The sequence below is a fragment of the Eretmochelys imbricata genome, chromosome 23, assembly GCF_965152235.1.
Source record: "Eretmochelys imbricata isolate rEreImb1 chromosome 23, rEreImb1.hap1, whole genome shotgun sequence".
NCBI lineage: Eukaryota > Metazoa > Chordata > Testudines > Cheloniidae > Eretmochelys > Eretmochelys imbricata.
In genome coordinates, this window is record NC_135594.1 from 14,562,977 (window position 1) to 14,589,396 (window position 26,420).

General features: G+C 55.5%; 1 protein-coding gene across 1 annotated transcript in view; it reads right to left on the reverse strand.

The window, feature by feature from the left end:
* The window catches only part of LOC144279003 (immunoglobulin superfamily member 1-like), a 143,638-nt gene that overhangs the window by 106,632 nt on the left and 10,586 nt on the right, over positions 1–26,420 (reverse strand). The window contains 4 exon segments of the mRNA XM_077840415.1: positions 3,568–3,825; positions 3,828–3,848; positions 4,929–5,213; positions 5,958–6,248. Coding sequence (XP_077696541.1) covers positions 3,568–3,825; positions 3,828–3,848; positions 4,929–5,213; positions 5,958–6,248 — 855 coding nt within the window.

Below are 26,420 nucleotides of genomic sequence, written 5' to 3' on the forward strand. Positions count from 1 at the left end.
CCCCCCGGGGTCTATCCCCACTCACCCCAGAGAGGTCCCCTAGGCCTCTCCGCTCCCCCACCACCAGTTCATGCTGCTGCTGCTTCTGCAGCTCTTTCTCGGGCTCTCGCTGTCTCTCGCAGTCCTCTTGCTCTCTCGGACTCAGCTCCAATCCCCTCCGTCTCCGATCCCCCGATGGGGAACCCGATCGTGAAGACCCTCTTCTGGTTGGGGACAGGAGTCTTGGGGATGCCTGGCTCCCACTCCAGCTGCTCCCAGATCCTGCTATAGCCCCATTTGGGGTCAGGAATCTGTTCCTTAGAGCGGTCATCCTCCTCCAGCTGCACGATTAACTGTGCTTTGGTGAACTTTCCAATGCTCAACCCTCTCTTTCTGCACAGGGTTACAGTGTCCTTCTTAAGGAGACAGTGACAGGCCATCACTCCGCTCTTCCCAAGTTGTTGTGGACTCACAGGCCTGTGTGCTCTCAGCTCCCCACAGTTTCCAGGGAGAACCCCTTGTGTGCCAGCCCTTCTTGAGCTAGACACCACCTCTTTGCCAGGGTCGAGCGGCAGACTCCTCCGCCCCAGGGACCGCTCGCTGCAATCCCCCGGGGGACCCTGTTACTGCAAAAGTCCTTCTCTCTCCCAGGGCCAAGCCGCAGGCTCCTCTGCCCCTGAGACTGCTCACCGCAGTCCCCAGGGGGACCCCATTACTGCACAGTCCTTCTCGCTGGTCACACACTCCCATGGGTTAACCACCCCCCGAAACTGCTCCTCTCTGAGCCTTCAGCATGCCTGGTCCTCGTCAATCCCCCTTCGTTTTACTGCTCCCCAGTCACTTACTGCAGGAAGTGCCATCCATGGGGTGCAGTACATCCCACCCCTGACACCAGTTGTCACAGAGTCCCTGGGCGATGCTCTGGAACTGCTCCCCATGAAGCCAGGCAGGACTCTGGGGAAGTCTCCTCTCTGGGAGCAGCCTGTCTGCAGGACACACAGCTCACCCGGCTTCCACCTTCCTGGGTCTGACCTCGGAGCATTCAGCCTCCTCTGCCCCTCCGTGCGCTTCCCACAGTGAGTCCACTCAGGCGGGGTCCTGGGGAAGCCAGAGGGTCCTGCCCCCCAACTCCGCAGTCAGACGTGACTCTCAGCTGGCCAGTAAAACAGAAGGTTTATTAGACGATAGGAACATGGTCTAACACCGAGCTTGGAGGTGCAGAGACCCGGACCCCTCAGCTGGGTCCATTTCGGGGAGCAGTGAGCCAGACAACCACGTCTGCCCTTCACTCTGAAACTCCCTCCAGCCCCTCCTCCTCTGGGCTTTGTCACCTGATTCCTTTGTTCTCCAACCCTTTAGCTCTCACCTTGCAGGGGGGAAGGGCCCAGGCCATCAGTTGCCAGGAAACAGGGTGTCGGCCATTGTCTGTGTCCAGACCCCTGCACACACCTGCCCTCTAGGGCTCTGCAATGATCATACACCCTTACCCCACCACCTAGATACTTAAGAACTGCCTAGGGGAAACTGAGGCACCCCCACACTATACAGAGGAAACATTAAGAACAGTCCTAGTTCGTCACAGCTTAGACATGCTAGTTTTGTTTTATTTTACTTGGCAACTTACTTTGTTCTGTCTGTTATTACTTGGAACCACTTAAATCCTTCTTTTTATACCTAATAAAATCACTTTTGTTTATTAATTAACCCAGAATAAGTGATTAATACCTGGGGGAGCATTTAGGAGTTTACCCTGTATAAGCTTTATAAAGAGTAAAACAAATTTCTTTGGGGTTTGGATCCCATTGGGAGTGGGTGTCTGGGTGCTGGAGACAGGAGCACTTCTTAAGCTGTTTTCAGTTAAGTCTGCAGCTTTGTTCAGACCCTGGGTCTGTGTTTGCAGCAGGCTTGAGTGTCTGGCTTAACAAGGCAGGGTTCTGGAGGCCCAACTGGCAGAGAAAAAGGGCTCAGAGGTACTTTCAGCACATCAGGGGACAGTCCCAAGGGGAAGCCGTCACACCACGGTCAGGTTGGGAGCTGTTTCAGGGGAGGGAATCTCTGAGGCAGGAGTGTTTGGGAGCCGAGGGGTTTGTGTCAGCATCTCAGCACCCCACAGGGAAGCCACTTGTCCCCCGGGGAGATTCTCTTCCCTGCACAGCCAGATCCAGGCTCCTGGGGGCGCAGAGAGATGGCAGGTTAGAGGGGCCCATGTTGGCCTGGGCCCAGCCCCTGGGGGGAGCAAGGAGCACAGAAGGGGGGGGTCATCTCACCTGGGGTGCCCCCCTCAGGCAGCTGTAATAGGCCTCTGCCAGGATCAACCACAGGACGAGCAGGACCAAGGCACCCAGCCCCAGGCGGGCAATGTTGGTGTAGGAGAAATACGGGGGGGCTGATGCAGGGGGAAGGGAAGAGTCACTTGGTGGCTCGGACGGGGAGTTCAGCAGCTGGCTCTGCCCCAGGAGTGGAGCCCCCAACCCCCTGTCCAGCAGATCCGGCTCAGCCCCCCTCTTGGGGTTTCCCAGACACTGTGGCTCTGGGGCCTCCCTGGGGCTGGACCCCCACAGGGGAGGCTGTGTCCTACTGCCCCAGGGGGGCTAAGCCTCAGCTTCCCCAGTGAAGGGGACTCCCAGGTGGACCAACTGCCCCCTGAAACACCGGGCACTCCAGCCCCGGGCCAGGGGATGGAGACAATCAGAGCCTCAGGGTCTCAGCCCCCAACAACAGGGAACCACCCCAGCTCCCTCTCCCCACAGAACCCCTCTGTCCACCCCCACAGGTACCTCTGCCCCAGCCTGTCTGCTGCGCAGTGAGCCCATCCCCAGGGTATCTTGGCTGCTGCCAAACACAGCCAGGCAGTGCGCGGGGGGAGGCTGGAACATCACCCGCTGCCCCCCACAGTTGGGCGGTGCCCAGGGCCCTGGGGACCAGGGCGCAGCCAGAGGCAGAACATCTATTCGGGGAGGGTCAGGGGGTCCCCTGACACCCCAGTGGGAGGAGGAGAATTCTGGAGAGGGAATTCCGGATAATGCTCACTCCTATTGCCAGGGGGATGTCATGTGGCCCAAGAAGGGGGGGCTATTGCCCCAGGACTCTGGAACCCAGCTGGGCCCAATTTCACAGCCCAGCCCCCCCAGATCCTGCCCCTTCCCTGGGATCCCCCAGCAAATTCCAAGCAGCAACCTGCAGGGCAGGAGGCATCGGGGGGTGGGGGGGGGGCTGGAGGACTGGTGGTGAGTGAGGGGCAGGGGGCTGCCCCTCCCCTGATGTCTGGGCCCCACCCACCCAGAGTTACTGCCCCCATCCCCTACAACCAGCCCCAGCCCCTAGGCACCACGACCTGTTTCAACGGCTGATTCAAAGGCGGATTCCCCCCCATCCCCTTCGCTCCTCTCCGAATCTCCAGCTGTTGTTGCTTCCCAAAACTGGAACCCTCCAGTGACTCTGTCCCCGCTCCCCGGCCGGGTATTTCCTCTGCTGGGGCCCAGGCTTAGGGCAGAGCCTGGCTCTGAGCATCCTATCGGTGCAGAGCCCCCCCGGAGGATCTGGCTGAGGCTGGGGCTGGGAGCAGGGATGCCGGGCCAGGCTCCTCACCTGCTACCACCAGCTCCACGGGGTGGCTGGGCTGCGAGGAGACGAAGGGCTCTGATCGGGGCCGGTAGCTGCAGCCATAGCTCCCTCCGTGCTGCCGGCCCACGGTGGGGATGTGGAACTCGGCCCCGTCCCCAGCAGGGTCCATGTGTCGCGGCGGGTTCAGGTCTCCAGCCTTGTGCAGGAAGAACCTCACGTCCCGGCGCTGCCCCCGACACCGGATGGTGACGTTTGTCCCTGGGGCGGTGACCTCAGTGGGATGGAGGGTCTGGGTAAGATGGGATCTGCACACAGGAGACAGGCTGTGAGAGCCAGACCCAGGCACTCACCCAGCCCCAGTCCCCCAGCCCGGGCAGATCCAGGGGTCCTGGACAGAGATTCTCTCCCAGATCCCAGAGTCCCCCTGACCCAGAATCCCGGCCCTGCAAGCTGCGCTCCCAGCCCCACAGATACCGAGCCGCAGCTCCCTCGTACTTGGGATCCTCATATGCCCGTGTCTGGCCCCGCCTCATTCCCTGAGTCCAGCCTGCCCTGAACACAGAGCGACTCACAAGCTTGTCTCTGGCGCCCGGCTTCGCAGAGCACATGCTCCACACAGGAAGGGAGTCAGCCCCCTGGGAGGCAGGGAGGGGTCTTTATCCCCATTCTACACAGAGGGAAACTGAGTCACAGACAGATTCACTTTCCTTAGTGAGCTCCCAGGGGCGGGGACTGTCTTTTCACTCTATGTTTATGCCACGCCTGGCAAAATGGGGCCCTGATCATGGGGAGGGGGGGCCCTACATGCGCCCCTAACACAAGGGATCCAGCACTATTGAGGCCAGCATTTGCAGAAATCTCCACTAACTGTGGGCATCCCGGTTTGTGGGCGCTCGGCCTGAGATCCCCCAAGATTGAGTCTCCCCCCCTCCCCCCAAGGAAGGACACTTTTGAAAACTGTGATGTGCTCCCATCACACAGAGTCTGTGGCTGCACCAGGAGCTGGGCCAGATCTCCTGGGTCCCAGCCCAGAGCCGTGTCCACCAAGCCCCCGCTTCTCCTGCAGCCCCTGCCTCATTCAGCCCCGGCTGGGGCCTGGAGAACAGAGGGGATGCCATCATGGGATTAAATAGTGACTCATGGTTCCTACGCACAAGGAGCAGCGTTAAAGTCGCCTCCCTGCCCCGAGCCTCCAGGGGCTGCTGCTCCCCCCTGGCTGGGGAACCCCCCAGTGACTCCGTCCCCACTCCCCGGCTGGGTGTCCCCACTGCGGGGTCAGGGCTCAGGGCACAGCCTGGCTCTGAGGGTCCCATTGGCACCGAGCCCCCGTGAGGGTCTGGCTGGGGGTGGGGCTGGGAACAGGGACGCCAAGCCGGGCCCCTCACCTCTCACCACCAGCTCCACGGGGTCGCTGGGGGACGACGCGGTGAACGGCTCCGATCTGCTGTGGTAGGAGCAGTTGTAGCTCCCGCCGTGCTCCCGGCTCACGTTGCTGATGAAAAACACAGCCCCAAACCCGCTCGAATCCACAGCTGGGAAATGGCGTCCCTCTTTGTTCAGCACGAACCGCACACCCTGGCGCTGCCCCCGACACCAGACGGACACGGCTCCCCCCAGGGAGACCCCCCCGCTGGGGCTCAGGGAGATGCTGGGTTTGGGGTAGCTGGGCTCTGCAGGGGGAAGCAGACAGGCCGTGAGACACAGGCCCCGTCACCCAGTCCTGGGGCCCGTCCTCACCACGCGGCCTCCGTGGGGGTCAGACCCGGCAGCCCTGGGGACGGGCTCCTGGATGCCTTTCCACAGGGGCCCAGTTTCCTCTGAGCCCTGGGCTAACAGCATGAGACACGGAGCAACCCCAGCCCCTGGGGCCAGAGCTCTGCTCCCTAGCGGGTGACAGGCCAGTCCAGTCTCTAGGGTCCATTCACGCCCTGGCTTCTCTGCTGGGAGGGCTGGGAGCCAGGACTCCTGGGTTCTCTCCCCAGCTCTAGGAGGGGAATGGGGTCTAGTCAGTGAGAGCAGGGCGGATGGGGGCCAGGACTCCTGGGTTCTATGCTCAGTACCACCACTGACTTGTAGGGGACTGTGCAAGTCTCTACTATCCACTGAGGTTTATAACCTTCAGCTCCGCCCATCACCCCGTAACTGATGTGTTACCTGGAAAAAGCCCCCCTGCTCTGCAGCTCCCCCTGGAGGCAGGGATCCCCTCTTCCTCTGCCCCAGATCTCCAGTGGCTGCTTCTCCTCCCTGGCTGGGAACCCGCCAGTGACTCCATCCCCGGCTCCCCACGTCCGCTCTGCTGGGCCCAGGGCTCAGGGCAGAGCCTGGCTCTGAGCGTCCCATTGGTGCAGAGGCCCCGAGGGTCTGGCTGGGTTTGGGGCTGGGAGCCGGGCCGCTGAGCCGGGCCCCTCCCTCACCTCCTACAATGATCTCAACGGGGTCGCTGGGATATGAGCAGCGATTCTGATCCGTTATGGAGCGATAGTCACAGGTGTAGGTCCCTCCATCTTCCCGGCCGACACTGGGGATGGGAAATTCAGCCACGGTCCCATCAGGCACCGTCCGCAGCTGCCGGTCAGGGTGTCCAGCTTTACGCAGAAAGAACTCCCAGCCCGGGTATGAACCCTCACAGCGGATGGTGACGCTTCCCCCGACCGCGACCACCCGGCTGGGGCTCACCCAGACAGTGGGTTTGAGAAATTCACGCCCTGCTTTCAAGAAGAGACAGGAGTCAAACAGGAGAGACACCCCATCCCCTCCTCCCCCCGGCCCCAATTCAGTCCATCCGTCATTCAGCCTCTTTAGGAGTCTGCCCCTACCCGGGTTGGCACTGCCTGCCCATGGGGCTCGGGGGCAGGGGGTTCACCCAAGCTCAGGACCCGGCTGCATGAGAGATCACCGGCCACTCCAGCCCCACCCGAGGCCAGCCAGGGAGCCTGACCTGTGGGCCCCCTGGAACTCTGCCCCCAACCCCGGGGTTGGAAATACAGTCTGTGACCGTCAGGAGTCACACAAGACCCACCTTTCCCCAGGCCTTGGGAATGGGGGAGGGGGGCGGGGCTGTGAGTGCAGGGGCGGGAGCTGTGGGGGGTGGATCTGGGGGCAGGGGTGGATCTGGGGGGTTCTCCCCCACGACTGCACTGACCATGAATGTTTTGGTTCCCCTGAGGGGATCTAGAGTCCCCAGACGGGCGCTGTTAGTGTTTGTATGAGCCGAAATAAATCCACGTGTCGTCCCCCACAGCCTGTGGGGGCAGGACATTGAACCAAGGGATGGTTCCCGTCTGCTTCGTCAGACCCCGGGAGCCAGATTCTGCTTCTAGTGACTCCATGGGGTTGGAGGCGGGGAGCACAGAAGAACAGGGCTGGGTCTGAGCTGACAGGGGGAGTTTGGGTTGAGTTTTGGGGAAGGGCTCAGTTCTTCTTTTCCCCACGTCATGCATCCCCTCTCCCGTCCCTGGTGTTATCGTCTTCCCCACAGACCAAAACTCACCTCCCCGCACCTCGCTGTGCCTGGCCAGCCAGCAGCCTGGAAAGCAAAGTGGAGTTAGGGGTCACATCCCAGAGAAAGTGGATCCTATATGTTGGTCCCAGATCCCCCACATGGGTATCCGCCCTCGTCTCAGATTCCCGCCCCACCATAGACACACGCCCTGGTCTCAGATCCCCACCATGGGCACACGCTCTGGCTGTCTCCGATACTCACCGAGGAGGAGGAGCGTGAGAGCAGATGTCATAATGGGGCAGTGGGGGGCCCTTCAGGGCTGCCTCTTACACCCCGGTGTCCAGCTCCACTGAGCCTGAGGCCCGAGTGCGAGCGGAATGAGGAACTGCGCCGGGGGCTGCAGCCCCAGGAAGCCCGTGATGCGCTTGGCCCCTTTCTTCCCATCAGATGGTTTCTCTGCAATTCCAGGCCAAATCTACCACGGTCAGAGCAAAGCCAGTTCCCTGCAACGCCCAGCAAACCACATCCCCTCCTACAGGTGCCCGGTCCCGCCCCCCCATCACCTCCCAGCCCCACATGGGAACTGCCCCATATGGGAGCTGCCCCATCCGGGGACAAGCTGGGAAAGGAGCAATCTCAAGAGGTGCCCAGGCTCAGGCTGCCCTGACCATTTCCAACAGGCCCATCTAGCCTCCCTGGAGCAGCAGCTCAGAGCAGAGGAGGGATCCCCCCGACACACACACAGTGCCCCCCCCCCCCGCCATGGAGTGACTGTCTCCCATGGAGCGGGGCAGAGGTTCCTTCCTGACCCGGCTGGGCCCAGCGCCTGCCCTGGAGCATGAGGGTGGAGGGCCCTGGCCAACTTCCTTCCCAGGTTGTGTTGCTGCAGATGCTATTCTTAGCCAATTGGTGTGAGACAGAGACAGAGATGGGACAGAGGGGCCATGGGTTCTGGCCCTGGGGAGGGAGGGATAACTTTAGATCCTAAATTGCTAAAGAAGCCACTGAAAAATCCATGAAAAGGGGAAGTGTGTCCAGAGCCAGCGCTCACTTTCTGTTTCTGTTACTGCCAGTGAAACTCAGCATAAACCCGACTTCCCGGCAACGACCCTATAATATACCCCAGTTCTGGGAGGGCACTGGGGTATAGTGGTTAGAGCAGGAGGGGCCCACTGCCGCGTCCATCCCCCCCCCCGAGCAATCCCATCTCCCCTAGGTGTGAAACACTCCCAGCGCAGGGAGAAGGGGCTGGGGGCTACCTGGGGGGGGGCTGGTTTGTGGTTCCATGTTTATTACAAATCTGGAAATTAACAGGGTGCAAAATAATATAAAAGCTACCTCAATGTGTCCCCTCCCACTCCCGGTGCTGAGCTCCTCCTGGCCCCCCACATGTGGGCCTAGGCAGGGCAAGGGGACAGCAGCTTGTTGGGAAGGGGCTGCAGTGGGGGGAGGGCAGCGTCCCCCCTGAATCTTCCCTAAAGGCAGAGTTCTCTGGGGCTGGCACCGCAGGGGGGTGAGTCTGTCGCCCCCTGGGGGCCGGCGCCCCATGGCTGCGGGGGGCTCTCACTGTGGGGCCCTCGGATCATGGCGTACACGTGGGGCTGGGTGGGCTCGGGGGCTGGGGACAGACCCCCCGCTTGGCTTGCAGCACCTGGCCGTCCAGCTCGGCGTAGGTGAGTCCCTGGACACTGGGGTCGGGCTCCTGGGGCTGGGAGGGGAGTCACTGAGGTATTCGTGTGTGTGCACCAACCCCCCCCCCCCGTCATAAATATAAAGAGGAGGGTAAACCCCTTTGAAATCCCTCCTGGTCAGAGGAAATCTCCTCTCACCTGTAAAGGGTTAAGAAGCTAAAGGTACCTGACCAAAATGACCAATGAGGAGACAAGATACTTTCAAAAGCTGGGAGGAGGGAGAGAAACAAAGGGTCTGTGTGTCTGTCTATATGTTGTTTCTGCCGGAGATAGACCAGGAATGGAGTCTTAGAACTTTTAGTAAGTAATCTAGCTAGGTATGTGTTAGATTATGATTTCTTTAAATGGCTGAGAAAAGAACTGTGCTGAATAGAATAACTATTTCTGTCTGTGTATCTTTTTTGTAACTTAAGGTTTTGCCTAGAGGGGTTCTCTATGTTTTTGAATCTAATTACCCTGCAAGATATCTACCATCCTGATTTTACAGGGGGGATTTCTTTATTTCCATTTACTTCTATTTTTTTATTAAAAGTCTTCTTGTAAGAAAACTGAATGCTTTTTCATTGTTCTCAGATCCAAGGGTTTGGGTCTGTGGTCACCTATGCAAATTGGTGAGGCTTTTTATCCAACATTTCCCAGGAAAGGGGGGGTGCAAGTGTTGGGAGGATTGTTCATTGTTCTTAAGATCCAAGGGTCTGGGTCTGTAGTCACCTAGGCAAATTGGTGAGGCTTTTTACCAAACCTTGTCCAGGAAGTGGGGTGCAGGGTTTTGGGAAGTATTTTGGGGGGAAAGACGCGTCCAAACAGCTCTTCCCCAGTAACCAGTATTAGTTTGGTGGTGGTAGCGGCCAATCCAAGGACAACGGGTGGAATATTTTGTACCTTGGGGAAGTTTTGACCTAAGCTGGTAAAGATAAGCTTAGGAGGTTTTTCATGCAGGTCCCCACATCTGTACCCGAGAGTTCAGAGTGGGGGAGGAACCTTGACACCCCCCAACACACACACACACACTGCAATCCCAGCTGATGATCCCATAAGCCCACCCCCCTCCCAGCAGCCCAACCCCAAAGGGGGGGGAGGTTTCGATGTGAGGGGGTTCCTGGGGTCCATGTGGGTCAAAGTTGGGGTCAGGGGAACAGGAGACACTTAACCGGGGTCTGCGTCCGTTTCCCTTCGTGGATGGACAGAGACACCCGCTGAGCTGCACCCCCGGCCGGCCCGGAGCAGGACCCCACACCCAGCTCTGACCCCTCTGTCCAGCCAGGGGGCTCAGAGATGGGCACAGCCACCCCACCCCCACCCCACAGCAACGGAGACACAGAGATGGCAGCAGAGTCTAGGGGCTAGGGCGGGGGAGGGGGGCTGGGAGTCAGGACTCCTGGGTTCTCACCCTGGCTCTGGGAGGGGAGTGGGGTCTAGTGAGCCAGGAGTGGGTGGGGATTTCCTGCAGGTCACTGGCTGGGAAGGTCTGATGGAGAAGTGAAGGGGAGACACACAAAGCCCCGGGCCTGGGAAGGGAGAATGGGGGGCACACAGAGGGAGTCCCTGAACTAGAGGGGGAGGGGAGGCGAGTGTCCCCCAGGGAGCAGATGGGGAGGGAGGCAAGAAGCTCAGCTGACACCAGCTACCTCTGGGACCTTCTCCTTAGTCCTGCCCAGCAGCAGCTGTCAATCAGGCCCTGCTCCATGTGGGTGGAGCCCCCACAAGCTCCACCCCTCCCCAGGGATCCTGCCCCACCCTGGTACCCCCTTGGGTGTGTTACTTGTAGATGGGGTCTTGCTGAGCCGCGGCCTTCAACACCCACAAAGGGCTGGTGTCAAAAGAGAGAAAATCCCCTCGTAAATGTCATATCCCCCAACCCGCAGGGAGATTCCCCAACAAACCCAGAGAGCCCCCCATCCTCCCTCATGCTGTACCCTAACCCCCCTGCTCTAACGACTAGACCCCACTCCCCTCCCCAAGCCGAGGAGAGAACCCAGGAGCCCTGTGACCCAGGCAGGTCGATCGGGAGTGGGGAGGAGCCGGGGTTCCTACCTGCTGGGTCTCTGTGTGGCTCCTTTCCCTGCAGAGGAATACTGTGACACTCTGTACTTCGGGGGGACACCCAGCACCCCCATGTTCATCTTTCTAACATGACGGTGTGGGATCCAATGCAACGTTTGTCACGCCGGGTGTCTCCGGAAGGCTCATGACGCACGGAGCATGGCTGGTGCAGTGACGTTAGAGTAATTGTTACAGGGATGTTACAGTGAGGTTATGGGTTAGAATTTCATGGATATAGTTCTGAGGCTGAAAAGGCATCATCATGGCTGAAAGCAAGCCCAGGCAAAAACTTCTCCAGATGGCAGTTCACACCTCATCAGGGCACATGTGGGACAACCCCAGCCCAGCCTCACAGGAACAGAGGACGTTGGCCGAGGCAGCAACAAAAGAATCTGTTAGACCCTCGAGGGAGTCACCCCCCCTTCCTTTGGTCAGTTTGGGATGCGATGAGGTAATAATGCTCACCTGACTCTGAAGGGGGGGGGGGGGCAAAACCTGGAGGAAAGAAAGCACATGATAAAAGGGAGAGACATTTTGCCATGCTCTCTCTCTCTTCCACTTACACCTACAGACACCACCACTACCAAGTGACTGAAGTGCTGATCAAAGGGGAGAGCCTGGCTGAAGAGCAACCAGCCAGCCTGTGGTGAGAAGCATCTAAGTTTGTTAGGACGTTGAAAGTGTTAAGATCAGCGTAGGATGCATTTTGCTTTTATTTCATTTGACCAAATCTGACTTGTGCTTTGATTTATAATCACTTAAATCTACCTTCATAGTTAAGAAACCTGTTTGTTTATTCTACCAGAAGCAGTGCGTTTGGTTTGCAGTTTGTCAGAGGCTCCCCTTGGGAGAACTAGCCGGGTACATATCAATTTCTATGTTAAATTGATGAACTCATATAAGCTTGCAGTGTCCTGTGGGCATGACTGGACACTGGTTGCATCTGGGACCGTAGATATTGGCTAGTGTCATTCGCTTGCAAGTAGCTGGGAGCAGCTTACATGCCAGAAGCTGTGTGTGAACAGCCCAGGAGTGGGGGTTCTCAGAGCAGAGCAGGGTAAGGCTGGCTCCCAGAGTCAAGGATTGGGGTGACCTAGCTGATCACTGGTCCTGAGAACACCGGAGAGGAATGTCACAGGCACAAACCAGAATCCCCCATGAGCTGATCGGGATCCCCTGGTACCAGCGCCCGGCCATCACGCCCTACAGGGCAGCAGGGATGAGGATACCTGGGGGTGTCCCCTCTGCGGCTGGTGCTGAGCCTGGATCCCTGCTGGGCTGGGCTGGGCTGGACCAGCAGGGGGCAGCGCAACACCATAGCATGCACCAGGCAATGGGCAGATTAACTCAGGGGGCTTTTCTTGTCCGCAGTCCTCCCTCGTTAGTGAGTCGTTATAACGAACCTGATCCACAGGCCGGTGGCTCCCCTGGCATCCGAGGTACCTGAGAAGCATGGAGCCGGCGGCTCGTTATACAGGGACCCTTTGCCCGGTACTGAGATGCAGCCACCTCTGGGGTGGGGTGCGGGGGCTTGTTATATGGGGACCCCGCACCCAGCTCTGTCATGTGGCTATCTCTGGGGTGGAACAGCTGTGTTTGTACACGGATTACTCACACAGGGCCCCCTGCTGAGCCCCCACCCAGTTCGTTGGCTTTCCCGGCAAAGTCCCCCATCCAAGCCGTGACCCCATCCCACCCTGCTTAGCGTCAGGTTTAACCCTTCCCTCGCTGGGCAGAGCACTTACTGGCTCGGGTTTCTCTGAAGAAGACGAAGGCCACGAGGAAGAGGAGGCCGGCGGCTGCCACGCGCACCCCGGTGACGATGGGGCTGGTCAGACCTGGAGCTGCCGGCGATTTCGATCCACCTGGGAAAGAGCAGCAGGCCGTGAGTGCCGGGAGCGGCTGGTCTGTTCCCACCCCCAGCCTCTCCCACCCCAGGCAGCACCCAAGGGGCTGGGACTCCGCAGGGCAGAGGCAGCAGAAAATTCTATGGGGAGGATGTCGGGGGGCTCCAGGGCACCAAGTGGGGTCAGAGGAAGCAAGATTTGGGGGATTTGTAGAGCTAGGGGCTGCTGGGCTGCAGGGTGGGGGGCTCGGTAGGGGGCACTCTCCCCACCAGTCAGGGCTGGCCCGACTAGCGCAGCGTTAGGGGGCGCTGTCTGATCCAGTCTGGCCGTCATTTCCAGCCACCCCTCCCCCAACAGTGCCATGGCACCGGCCAGGCCTGGCCGCACCGCCTCAGACCAACGGGCCCATCTAGCCTGGTATCCCGCCTCCCATACTGGTTGCTCCTGGCTGCTTTGCAGGGAGCTCCAGGGTACTGCTGTGACCACTGATGGGCCCAGCTGGCCCCAGAGGAAGCCTCCGGCTGCTCCTTTCGAGGCGGGTTCATGTGTGAAGCAGGAGTCTTCGCTCCCCTCCCAGATCCATTGGTGCGGGAGATTCATTGGATTGATCATCAGGGTCATTTCCAGGGGGGAGGGGATGGATTTTCGTGGCTGGGGATGGTGCCAACTTGGCAGCCCCTGGGCCCCGACTCCTCTGTGTGTCCCCTGAGTGCGGGCAGCCCGGGGGAGCATCCCCCTGGGAAAAGCCCCCTGCTCTGCAGCTCCCCCTGGGGGCAGGGATCCCCCCTCCCTCTGCTCTGAATCTCCAGCGGCTGCTGCTGCCCCCAGGCTGGGGAACACATAAACACCCCACAGTGACTCCGTCCCTGCTCCCCGGCCGGGCTTCCCTGTGACAGAGTGGGAATTTGCTGTAAATAATTTGTACAAATACCCTGTTTGCCTCAGTTTCTCCTCTATGTTGGATGGTTGTGACATTACGAGTGTAATATTAATATCTCATTGAAAGGTGACACAGGGCCAGAAAGAGTTAATTACCTCACAAACTGACATGACCCACAGCCGAACTTTAGAGACTGGTTCGGAAGAGATGTAAAGGAATAGAGTTTTGAAATGCCAGCCTGCATTGTTAGAGATGGAAGGGGAGATGTTTGCTCAGGTCTTGTGATGTGAGCAAACGAGTCTTGTCTATGGCTATCGCTTTGATGCAAAGATCAAAAAAGGAATATTAACATTTAGGAAGACACTTGAGTGAAACAGTATTATTGTCTATATGTCTCTTTGAAGGTTGTGGTAACCTGTATCTGAACTGCTTAATGGATTCCCTCTGCTAATTACCCTATGTTAATTGCCATGACCTTTGGGAGAAGGAAAGTTAAGCCTACTGTTTTCTCAGGCCAAGAGGTTGCTGGAAATGTATAAAAACCCCCGGGGACACGATCCTTCTTCATCACAGATCTCCTTTGGGTTTCAAGAAGGGGAAACCCTAAGCCAGTGGTCCCCAGCGTTTCTGTGGGAATAGCATATTCCTGTTCCCAGAAGGCTGTGGCGGGTGCCAGACACCCCACCGCGGAAATGCGTTTCGGCGGGCGGCTCTCCTCGGTGGCGGCATTTCGGCAGTGCGGTGTCCTGCGGGAGCGCACAATTGCCCCGGCGGGCGCCATTTCACCCGCTGGCCCTGCCTTGGGGAATTGAGAACTGAGAGCCCCAGTCGCTGACTGGAGTCACCCTGAATATGGACATTGGCCTATAACCTATGGACGATTTCTAAAAGGACTTTTGGCAACTATAAACTCACCGTCTTTGCTATGTATCTGGACCTCAAGAAATTGAACTCAAATCTGTCTGTATATTGATCTTTCAACCAACGCTCTCTCTTTTCTTTTTTAATAAATTTTAGTTTAATTAATAAGAATTGGCTATAAGTGTGTATTTGGGGTAAGATCTAAGTGATCATTTGACCTGGGTCTGGGGCTTGGTCCTTTGGGATCAGGGAAACCTTTTTTCTTTTACTGGGGTCTTGGTTTTCATAATCAGACATCCCCATAACAAGTGGCACTGGAGGTGATACTGGGAAAGAGGATCTGGGCTATGGGCCCAGCTTTGGAGCAGCCTCTGGGAGCCCTCGTCAATGCGCCAGACTCCCTGGGGGTCTCACTCTTCCTTCAGGGCAAGCCCCATGGCTCCCCCGCCTCCTTAGGCTGGACCCCTGGGCCAGCAGCCCCCTGGCTTCCCGTCACGAGCGCTGTTCGCCAAGTCCCACTGAAGCAGACCCTGAGGGAGCCTCGTACAATCTTGGGGAGCAACGCGCCCCTCTGCCAGCCTCTGCAGGGCACCCCGCTGCGTGGGCACACAGGAGGGGCTAGGGGGCCACTGCACCCACCACAGGAAGTCCTGGGTTTGCCCAGAGAGAAAAATGTTACATTCAGGTCCAGCCTGGCTCCCCAGAGCCCCAGCCAAGCGGTGCCCCCCTGTACCCCGCTCTGTCCCTCTGCTTCCTCTTTGTTCAGGTTCCCCAGGCGAGTCCCTGCCTCCCACCCCTCCTCAGTCCTTGGCTGTCGGCTGGCTTCCTGCGGGGGCTGGGCCATCCATGGTCGTTAGTTGGCCGCAGATAGCAAATGTCCCGGAGATGGGCTTTGCCCTGGGGCCTACCAAACCGGGAGCAAAGAGCCTTTGTTCGTGACCTAGTTAACCATTGTAAGGATGCTGCCCTTGGTGGGACACAACTGAGAGTACCAATTCAGGACACATTGCTTAGAGCAAGGGCAGTTACAGCCCAAGGCTCGGGTTCCTCTGCACACCAAGGCAAACCAAACCAGCCAAACAGAGAAGACTTCAGGTTTTTCAGGTCTGGAATGTCTTTTCTCCTGTGAAATCTCCAATACTGTTTACAGGCATTAACAGGTCAACATTAGCATTACAAGGCCTTTTAACATAAGGTGTCTTCTTAGGTATCACTTTCAACATGTTCACGGGATTTTCCAAAAGATTAGGCACATTGTACATTTTTACGGTTTTTGGTTATAGCAAACCATTAGTTACAAAAATCACCATTAGCAATAACAACAAATCCATTGTCCATTTACAATTGTTTTTGTCATGCCACACCTTTGGCTTAATACCATTGGGGTTTGGGCCTTTTAGGGTTAACCTGTGGCTCCCCTTTGCGAAATTAAGTTCTCTTTTTTTCTCCTTGTCCTGTAGGATCAAACCCGGATTTCTCTTGCTTAACAGAATTCACTGGCGGATTGGGCGTGCCTCTCTCTGCCATCAGCTATTCCCAAGTCTTTCTTCTTCCAGTCAGTCAGGTGATTTGCATCAACACAGACACTAGCTTTTAGATTCTCAGCTGCTACCAATTTGAATGCTGGACACTGTCTTAAAGAGTCTGAGCGTGAGCGTTTGCTTGCTCTCCCCTGCATCCTTAAGCATTCAGCCCTACAACTGTTCTGCCCTGAAACACCAGTAACCAATTTCTTTGAGCATGAGCTTTCGTAGCTACAGCTCACTTCATCGGATGCAATTCATCGGAGCTGTAGCTCACGAAAGCTCATGCTCAAATAAATTGGTTAGTCTCTAAGGTGCCTCCTTTTCTTTTTGCGAATACAGACTAACACGGCTGTTACTCTGAAACCTACCAGTAACCAAATCTGTCCTCAGACCCCGAAGCACAGACTGCTCACTCAAAGAATCAGAATGGAGACATTCCGTTCTCAGCAACCTCGTCTCCCCCAACAGACTGGTTAAGCACCACCACTTGGATATAGGGCTGTTCAACTTCCCTAACAATTTTCGTTCCGTCTCAGAGCTGTTGGGGACACTGGGGCATGGCCACTAGGTAACTTGAGGGGATGGAAGACCACGAGTGTCGATGAAGCCCCTTCGCACTAGGCCCAGGTGTCCTTGGCCCCCCCCCCCCCCGCCTGGAGGAACTCGCAGCAGCTCTGCGTACTAGGCCCAAGTGTCCTTGGCCCCCCCGCCTGGAGGCACACACAGCAGTTATGCTGAGGATCTGCAACAATATGCTGCGGAGTCAGACTGCCTGAAACTAAGCAAGGCCAAACAGGGGAGATATGGAAGAACAATGCTGAATAAAGCAGCTTTATGTATAGTTTAACAAATGATACAGAGAACCAGGGAACTAGCTGGGAACTGGATTGGCTGGCTATATGGATACTTGGGGCAGCTTGCTATTGCATAAGTATGCTGGGAAAAAGGATGTATAAAAGCCTGTGTAACTTCCTGCTCTGGGTACAGGATTTGAGATTCAAATCTCCCTGTACCTATTTGAAGCTTCAAATAAACTTTTCTGCTTCTCCACCCCGTTGTGATTATTGGGTGTAGCACACCGGGTAACGAACCACTCAAGCTGTTGTTCAGCCTCTCGGCACTGGGTGCCGGCAACAGAGCTATCCACACTGGATCTTTTCAAAGCAAAGTCAATGAATTCACTCTTAGCAGAAAAGTTCTGGCTATCAGGAACTGAAACTTCCTTGATTAAACCACTTCCACACCCTTCAGCTACAGCAAACTGCTTGCACAGATTACCATGAGGATTTCTTTCCCGAGGAGCTTCTCTAAGCAATAATTCACCCCTCACAGAAGTTCTGCCCTTACCGTCTTCACCTAGGGCTTGCTCTAAAGGAACACTTCCCTGAGCAACAACAGACTCTTTCTGGGTTTTACTTACATCCAGGATCATCTTTGGCTTATCAGGTGGATTCCTACACAATCCCCTTTCGGGCAAACTGCTAGATTTCATAGTCAAAGGGTCAGAAGCATTCTCCTTCCCTTTGCCACACACAAGCTTAGGAATCTTTTTCTTCTTGCTACAAGTTTCCAAACTATCAGTAGGTAACACAATTAAATCACCTTTCTGCTCTCCTTGTGCCCTGGCTAGGAAATCGCCTTGATCGGACAGAGCTGATACATTAGCAACAGGCAAAATACAAGCACCAGAATTGTCTGGTCTCTGGGAAAGACACTAACTGGATGCAACCTAGTTACAGCGCCATTCTCCTGAGCAGACACAAACTTAGGACGCTTCCCTTCCTGGGCTTTAGCTGAATCCAGAACCAACTCTGAGACAACTGCAACCATCACGGGCTGAAAGGCACCTTCTGTTTGCTCCACAGACAAAAGAACTGTAGACACCTTCTCCTTTCCCAGACACCCAGCTTGGGATCTCCTTTCCCTTGTCCCAGCACACTGGGCTGTTCCCAGACAACTGCTTGGAGGCTGGGGTAGCTCTCTCCATAGGCAAGTCATTACCCCTTCAGAAACAAGCACATTCCCTTCACTGTCACGATTCTCCTCACAGGTAACAGGTAAGGTATCGGGACACTGATCTTCCACTCTCCTTGCCTTCCAACCCTGCTGACTAGACAAAGCCATCAGCTCACAAGGCTGCCTAGGCTCATCCAAACTTTCCTTCCCAGGCACATTGTGCCTCCCCACAGATCAACTGCTGCTCTTCTCACTACCCTGAGCTACTTCCAGCAAATCACAGTTACCCTTTTCAGGTTCCCTTTTATAAGCTGTACTCGCCAACAATCCATCATCTATCAAAAATCTACCCTTTTCTTCTTAGGGCTTTAACCTGATCATCCATTTTAATATGCTCCAGAGAAACATTTTTCTGACCAATGGGATCTTTCTGTGCTTTATTTAATTCCAAATTCACTTCTGACACATTAGACAGACATTCAGAAACTTCATTTACAGCCAAACAGCTCTTTCCCGCAGACAAACCTTTGGAGAAACCCTCCCCAGGCAAATCACTGACCACAATAGACACAGGGTTTAAGATCATTCCCTTCCTGTGACTGGTTACCTGGACTGAACAAAGCTTTAATGTTTTCCCCAATCAAAAGATCCTTAGGCAATAACTTCCTTACACCAGCTACAACTTCATGTTTAGCACCATTCCATTCAAGGTGGATTCTGGCTAAAGGCACGCTTACAGTAAACTCTAGAGGACTACAAAAAAGAAAAGTTTCAGAGTAGCAGCCGTGTTAGTCTGTATTTGCAAAAAGAACAGGAGGACTTGTGGCACCTTAGAGACTAACCGATTTATTTGAGCATAAACTTTTGTGAGCTACAGGTCACTTCACCACTCACACTCTGATCTGGTAAGTAATCTTCCTCTTTGACAAGACCTGCTTTAACAAGAGCGACGTTAGAAGCTATAATTTGCCCTAAACAGCTTTTACCCTGGACTTTTACACTCTCTGTGAATTTTCCATTACCACTCCCATACATAGCACTGGCCCAATTTATGGGGTCACCTTCTATGAACTCCCGGTAACAGCATTTACATAAAAGGGGGCAGGCAGTGTTGGGGTACATTTGGCTACTCCCAGACAACTGCTCAGAGTTATGCGACAGACCAACATTGTTATAACCTGGACTATCAAGAGAATACAGTTTCTGCTGTTCTTCCCTTGCTTTTTTGACTTGGCGCCAAAGTCTGGCCACCTCCTGTTGCATTTGGTGAGTCTTCTGTTGCATCTGGCGAACCCTCTCCTCAGCAGCCAGCAGCTCAATAGGCTCCCTACAAGCCCTTTCCTCTCTCTCAGCTTCTCTTTCCAATTCAGCCATTCTTTTGCTTTTCCAGCAATCAAATGTCTGCTAGTTTCTGTTCATGCTCAAGTTGCAGTTTATTTGCTGCCTTTTGCATTCTAATTGCTTCTGCAGCCCCTGTAGCATCAGGTGAGGACTGTGCTCCTGCCTCCTGATCACGGGCCGTTAACAGATCTTTCAGTTCTTGATTTGTAGATTTCTTTTTAAAGCTTATCCCCTTTTCTGAACACAAATCTTCCAGGGCTTTTTTGCCAAGGCTCTCATATGCTCACCCGTTGTAACTGTTCTTTAACCAAGCGAACTCTCACTACCAAAATTCAGATTTGGATAGCATGCTCTGGAACTGCTCCCCGTGAAGCCAGGCAGGACTCTGGGGAAGTCTCCGCTCTGTGAGCAGCCTGTCTCCAGGACACACAGCTCACACGGCTCCACCTTCCTGGGTCTGACCTCGGAGCATTCAGCCTCCTCTGCCCCTCCGTGTGTTTCCCCCAACGAGTCCGCCCAGGCGGGGTCCTGGGGAAGCCAGAGGGTCCTGCCCCCCAACTCCGCAATCAGATGTGACTCTCAGCCAGCCAGTAACACAGAGATTTATTAGATGACAGGAACATGGTCTAAACCAGAGCTTGTAGGTGCAGAGAACAGGACCCCTCAGCTGGGTCCATTTTGGGGGGCAGTGAGCCAGACAACCCCATCTGCCCTTCACTCCATGTCCCCAGCCAGCCCCAAACTGAAACTCCCTCCAGCCCCCCAACCCCCTCCTCTGGGCTTTGTCCCTTTCCCGGGCCAGGAGGTCACCTGACTCCTTTGTTCTCCAACCCTTTAGCTCTCACCTTGCAGGGGGGAAAGGCCCAGGCCATCAGTTGCCAGGAAACAGGGTGTCGGCCATTCTCTGTGTCCAGACCCCTGCACACACCTGCCCTCTAGGGCTCTGCAAGGATCATACACCCTCACCCCACCACCTAGATACTTAAGAACTGCCTAGGGGAAACTGAGGCACCCCCACACTATTCAGAGGAAACATTAAGAACAGTCCTACTTCGTCACAGTGGGCCTCTCCGCCCATCCCGCCCTTGCCCCCAATCAGTCCCCATGTCCCCTCAAATCCCCGTTATGTGCCCTCTCGACTTCCCCAACCTCAGCCTGTGTCCCCTCTTGCCTCCACCCATCCCACCCCACCCTCGGCCTGTCCCCCCAAATCCCATACCCTGCTGCTCTTTGCAGAGGGTCTCACAGGCCCAGAGGGCTCAGGGGGGTTGGAAACTCTCCCTCGCCAGCGTCACACAGGCCAGGGGGGCTCCTTTCAAACTGAGCCCCTGGTTCTACTTGGCTCCTGGGCAAACCCTCAGCAGCAGCCGTTCAAAGGCAAAGCTTTCGGGTTAAACCCACGGACAAGGAATCAAACCCGGCCTGTCTATTGAAACAGGGGCTGAGTGACCGTGGCCAACAGCCGGAGTCAGACCAGCTCCAAGTCCCTGCTCCTTCGGGAGTCACCGGAGCAGAGCCGCTTGTTTCCAGAACAGCCGGGCTTTGCGGGGAGGGACCGGTTCATTTCACTCTCCGGACGGACGGGCAGGGCGGCCGCTGACCTCCTTGTAGGGCCCGGAGCTCTCCCCTAGGCGCCCCGTGGCGCAGGCTCCCCATCCCGCTGCCATTAGCCATTTCAGCCACCGCCAGACGGAGGCCCTGGAACAGCCCCTCCCCCAGCCCCACACCAAACTGGGCCCATCCAGACCCCTGGGGGCCAGTCGACGGGAGGGGCTCAGACGGATTCGGCTGCACTGCTCCTTCCGGCTCCGTCCTGATGACACAGCGTCACGTCAAGGTTACGGTGACCCCACAGCCCTTCCCCCACACTCGGGCAGCCGGGCTGGAGTGGGGAGCAGCTCTTGGTGGGGGGGGGGGTCTCCTCACCTAGCGTCTGCCCCACCTTCAGCCATTTACATCAGTCTCGGAAAGGGAAACAGCGCCAGATGGACCAATGGGGTTATCGTGAAGATACCAAAGAAAGGACCTCTCGGAGACTGTAATAACTGGCATGGTATCAGTCTTTGATCTGTGCCCAGCAAAGCAGTGTGTAAGACCATAGTCCAGCGTATGTCAGAGGCGGTTGATTGTGTTCTCAGAAAAGAGCAAGCTGGTTTTCGGAAAGGGCGTGGAGGCACAGACCAGATCTTCCCTCTACGAAACATAATAGACCTGCGCTTAGAATGGCAACGGCAACTCGACATGAGTTTCCCAGACGTTGAGAAGGTGTTTGATAGCATTCCCAGGGCCGCGGCGGGCGCATTCTGCGGGCCCATGGAATTCCTCTCTGTCTAATCAATGCACCAAACACTTCTATTTCAACTTTACATGCCGTGCTGATGACAGTGAGCTCAGTTTTGAAGTCAAAACAGGAGTACGTCAGGCGTGTGCCATGTCTGCAATCCTCTTCAGCATTGCTATTGACTGGGTAATGCGGCGTACAACAGAAGACAGGCCAAGAGGCATTAAATGGACGCTCTTCTCATCCCTTGAGGACCTGGACTTCGCAGATGATCACAGACTCTATACCATATACAAGAAAAAACAACTCGACTCAACACATTTAGCCAACAAATTGGACTGAAAATCAACTGCAGTAAGACAGATCTCATGACCTTTAATACTGCCTCACTGTCACCGGTACGGAGAGAGGATTATGTTCTCACCAATGTAGAAACATTCACATACTTGGGCAGCACCATGAGCCAGGACATCCGGAACAAAATCAATAAAGCCAGGAACACCTTCAGGAGCTTAAATACAGTCTGGAAATCATCCAAATACAACACCAAAACCAACCTCAAGATTTATCAGAGCTGCATACTTTCAACACTGCTTTATAATGCAGAATGCTGGGGAATGAGAAAGTCTGACATGTCCAAACTGTCTTCATTCCATACGACCTGCCTCAGAGAAATCCTCTGTAACTTTTGGCCCAGAACAATCTCCAACCAAGATCTGTTGACACAGTGCAGCCAAGAGGGTCTGAGCACCGTCATTGCCAGGAGGCGTTGGAGATGGATCGGCCGTGCGCTTTGCATGGAAACTGATTCCATCACCAGAGTGGCAATAAGAGGGACACCTGAAGGCAATAGAGCGAGGCCTCCCGAAAACAACCTGGCGAAGAGCTGTGGAAGCCGAGCTGAAAGCCCTGGGGCACAGCTGGGGAACCATTGCAAGACTTGCCCGAAACAGACAGGAGTGGAAGAGCTTCGTTCTTGACTGCCACGGGTGCAGTGCTGAGTTCTGGTCTCAGTCCTCCATGGTCAATACAAGGAGGTTGAACTGAGTTTTGAGGGGAAAGTTCTGGGGTCAGCTCCTCTTGTCCCCTCCCCCAACCTTAATACTAAAGTCTCCCCAGGCCCACAGATACTCACTTCCAGACACCCTGCTCTGCCTGGCAGCCAGCAGCCTGGAAAGGAGACGGCTCGTTTTGGGCCAGATCCCAGAGCAACTGGATCCTACACCCTGGTTTCAGACACACACCCTGGTCTGATATCCTCCCCACCCCCAATGGACACACACCCTCGTCTCAGATCCCCCCCCACCCCCCCATGGACACATGCCCTGGCTGTCTCCGATACTCACCGAGGTGAGAGCAGATGCCATGACTGGGCAGTGGGGGGCCCCTCAGCACTGCCACCAACACCCTGGTGCCCAGCTCCACCCAGCCCCGAATAAGGAACTGAGCTGGTGGCTCCAGCTACGGGAAGCCGACGATGTCTAGTCTCTTCCTGCTTCTCTCACACCTTGTCTCTAATCTGCAGGTGAAATCTAGAAGAGCCAAAGCAAGCCGAGGTCCCTGCAAGCAAGCCGAGGAAACCCTGGGACCATCAGGCTGGACAAGCATCAAGCAGCTCCCAGCTTGTCTGTGTCCCTTTGGGGTGGGAGGTGTCACGGACTTCCAGGTCGTGCCCACTCTTGGACCCGTGCGGTCCGTGGGGGGTGCCCCTTTCAGTGCGACGGCCCTTCTCGGGGGTCCACTCTCTTTCGGGGGTTAGGCCCCTCCACCTCCTGGAGCCGCACCTCTCGGAGCCTTAGCACACCTGTCTCTGCCGTGGACCCCCTTGGGGAGTCCCCTCGCTCTGGACTCCTGGGGCCTCCACCCCCCGAAGGGGACGATGCCCCCCTGTTTTCTAGATCGGAGCAACTCTCAGCCAGCGTCAAACAGGAGGGTTTATTGAGCATTGAACACAGCCCAGGAACTCTCAGGACCCTCAGGCCTGGCCTCCCTCTGCACAGCACATCCCAGTCTCCCCTGCATCCAGGTGGGCTCTGCCTGCCCCCTCTCTCCAGCCCCGAGACCCCCGCAAGTATCACCGTCCCCAAGCCTCGCCTCTGTCCATTGTCTTCTCTCCAGGTAAACAGGACACAGGGTCACCTGGGCCTCTTCTCCTCTTGTCTCCCCTCTTGCCCCTCTGGCTGGAACTGGCTGGTCAGGTCCCCAGGGTCCTCTCTTCGCAGCCCATTGTCCTCCCACTGGCCAGACCCGGCTGCGACTGAGCTGGGCTTCTGGGTCACCAGGCCATTGGTGGGGGTCCCACGTTCCCTCGCTGGTCCTCTGGAACAACAAACTCCCTCTCCCATCACCTTGTTAAACCAGTAACCCCCCCGGGAAACTGAGTTCCACTCCCTCTGCATGCAAACCGTAGGAAAACCAAGGGAAAAAAAACCCATAGGAAACAAGGAAACCAGGAATCTCCCCCACTTCATCACAGGAAGACAGGTCACTCTTAATGTACCCTGCAGCCTGGGGGAAGGTGCACCCGGCTGGAAGCCAGGAGGCCACAGGATCTGATCTTTAATCTTTGACTGACCACTATTTCCATGCAGATTCCCCTGCCGCTGCTTTATTGCATTCTGGGTTCAAACATGGCTGGTGAACCATGAAGGTAAAATTAGAATGTGATCACAAAATTAAAGGATGGCATTGTAATGGATGTGCACAAGGGGGCAGAGTTAAGGCTGTTCGGGAAACCTTAACTGTGGTTCTGGAGTGTTTGACTCTGCAGCCTTCCTGCTCAGCCTGCGAACCTGCCAACGTCTGACAGGTGCCGCAGCTCCATGTGAGGAGCGGGGCGATGGGGAAGTCCTGGGTTTGCTGCTTCTTGCACCATAATTGAGCGGTGATGACGGCTTTACACTGTAACACCTGGTTCTAAGGGTCTTTTCTTAGCATGTGAATTAAATAAACCACGTTCAAAAGAAAATCAGAAAAAGAGAAATTCCATTCCATGAACCCAGTGGGTCTGTGATGCGTTGCCCCCCACCCCCCGCTCTGAGGTGCCACGTGATGTACTGGGGTACCACTGAGCCTGCCTGTTCCACCAGCCTGGCTCCCATACACTGTCCTCCTGAACCAGGCCCTCAAGCCTTCTCCAGCACACAAGCAGGTAGGGACACACCAGCTGCAGAAAGACACAGACACTGAAACCAGCTCGGCTTGGGAAGCCTTCAGCTCAGGAGTTGCCCAGCACTCAAGTGCACACCCCCTCTGGAGTGTAAACCCAAACTTGTACTGTCTTGTGCTGCACAGAGAATTGTACAGCGTAAGTACATGAAATTTGCTCCCTCCTGCAATGGGGAGGGAGATCTGCACAGCGTTTTGCCCCCCGCTCCGTTAACAATTCCACAAACTGGTTTTAGAGAAAAAAAACACAAATTTAATAGCTACAAAAGACAGATTGTAAGTGATCATAAGGGATCGCCAACAGATCAAAGCAGATCACCCAGCAAATAAAACCAAAGCGCAATATCAGCTTAGATACTAAAGAAACTGGTTACAAGCCGGAATTTCTCACCCTAAATGTTGTTTTAAGCAGATTGCAGAGTTTCTTGAAGGCAAACTGCATTGCTTGCAGTTTAAAACTCCAGGTATTCCTTTCATGGGCCAGACAACTTTTCCAGCCTGGTTTCAGTCCTTCTCTGCCCCCCCCCCCACCCATCTAAGAAAGAACATTTCTTAGATGTTCTCAGTAGTTATCTTGGGCGGGGATTCAGTGAAGAATGAACCCTGATGTCAAGGCTAATCCCCCACTGTGGCACTTCAAGTGCAGAAGTTGGGGGCCTGCAAGGATTCTAAAAATTAACACTGGCCACTCCAGGCTTGTATTAAACTCCCAAGGTCACAGCTTCTCTCTGACCTTGGCTGGGTAGATGCTGCCACCCCCCAAGTGCAGAACCCCTTTGAGAGCCCAGGAAGGGGCCCGTGGGAATTCCTCCCTGTGGGGCACCCTCAAGCCCTTTCACCCCAACTCCGGGGAAGAGCTGAGAAAGAAAAACAAAGGAGATCAGCGGTTGCCACCAGCTAATTAAACAACATGGGCAGAACCCTCTTAGGACACACAAATCTGATCCGGTTCTTAAAGAAGGTAAATTTTATGAATAAAAAAAGAAAGAAAATACATGTGGGAACTGAGGCTATTGCTAGGTTTTAAAAGAAGCAGCTACAAGGATCGAGCCCCAAGAACAGCTCTCTGGAGGGGTCCAGCTTCAAGGTTACAAGCAAAACAAAAGCACCTGGTTAGCCCAGAGGAGTCCACAAGCCATGAAGAAATAAACAGGGATAAACCAGATCTCGTCGTCCTCGACATTCCCTGGTCTACTCACATCTCTGGGGGTCCAGGCTAGTCGTTTCTCGGTATGATACAGGTGATTTTTCACGCCCGGTTTCAAGCCTCTTACAGCAGCGCTCTGCCCTGTCCATCTCTGCCCGGAGAACCCCAGACAGAAAAAGGGGAAGTTTTCTCTCAATTTAAAGCGGTTCTGGCCTCCCAGTGGCTCTTTGGGCCAGGTGCCCCCTCACTTCCCTTTACCTGTGCAGAGCAGTGAGACTCGTTAACAGGTAGAGCAATTAGAGAACGGCTACTAAGAGGGATTTTATAGCTTCTGGCTGGCTGGGTGTCCAGAAAAGGGAGCTCCCTGCCGCCCGCTTCATTTATCACACCTGATTATCTCACTTCCCAGCCTCAACTCGGTTTAACATACGGCGGGAACCCTTTGTTTTCCAGTGTGGTTCCCCCCCACCCCAGTGGAAAATTACGGGTTTTCCATCATGGAGTCCAGGACCAGGTGAATTAATCCCATGACCCTGCAGGGTCAAAGCAGCCATGAGTCAGAGGTTGTTTGGAGCATCCCAGGAAACTTCTCAGGAAGGCAGGAGATTAGCATCTTCAAAGACCTCTTGTTCTCCCGAATGGTCCATTGACTGGTCCCCAGCTAGCCAGCCAGACTGGTTGCATTCTGTCCGGT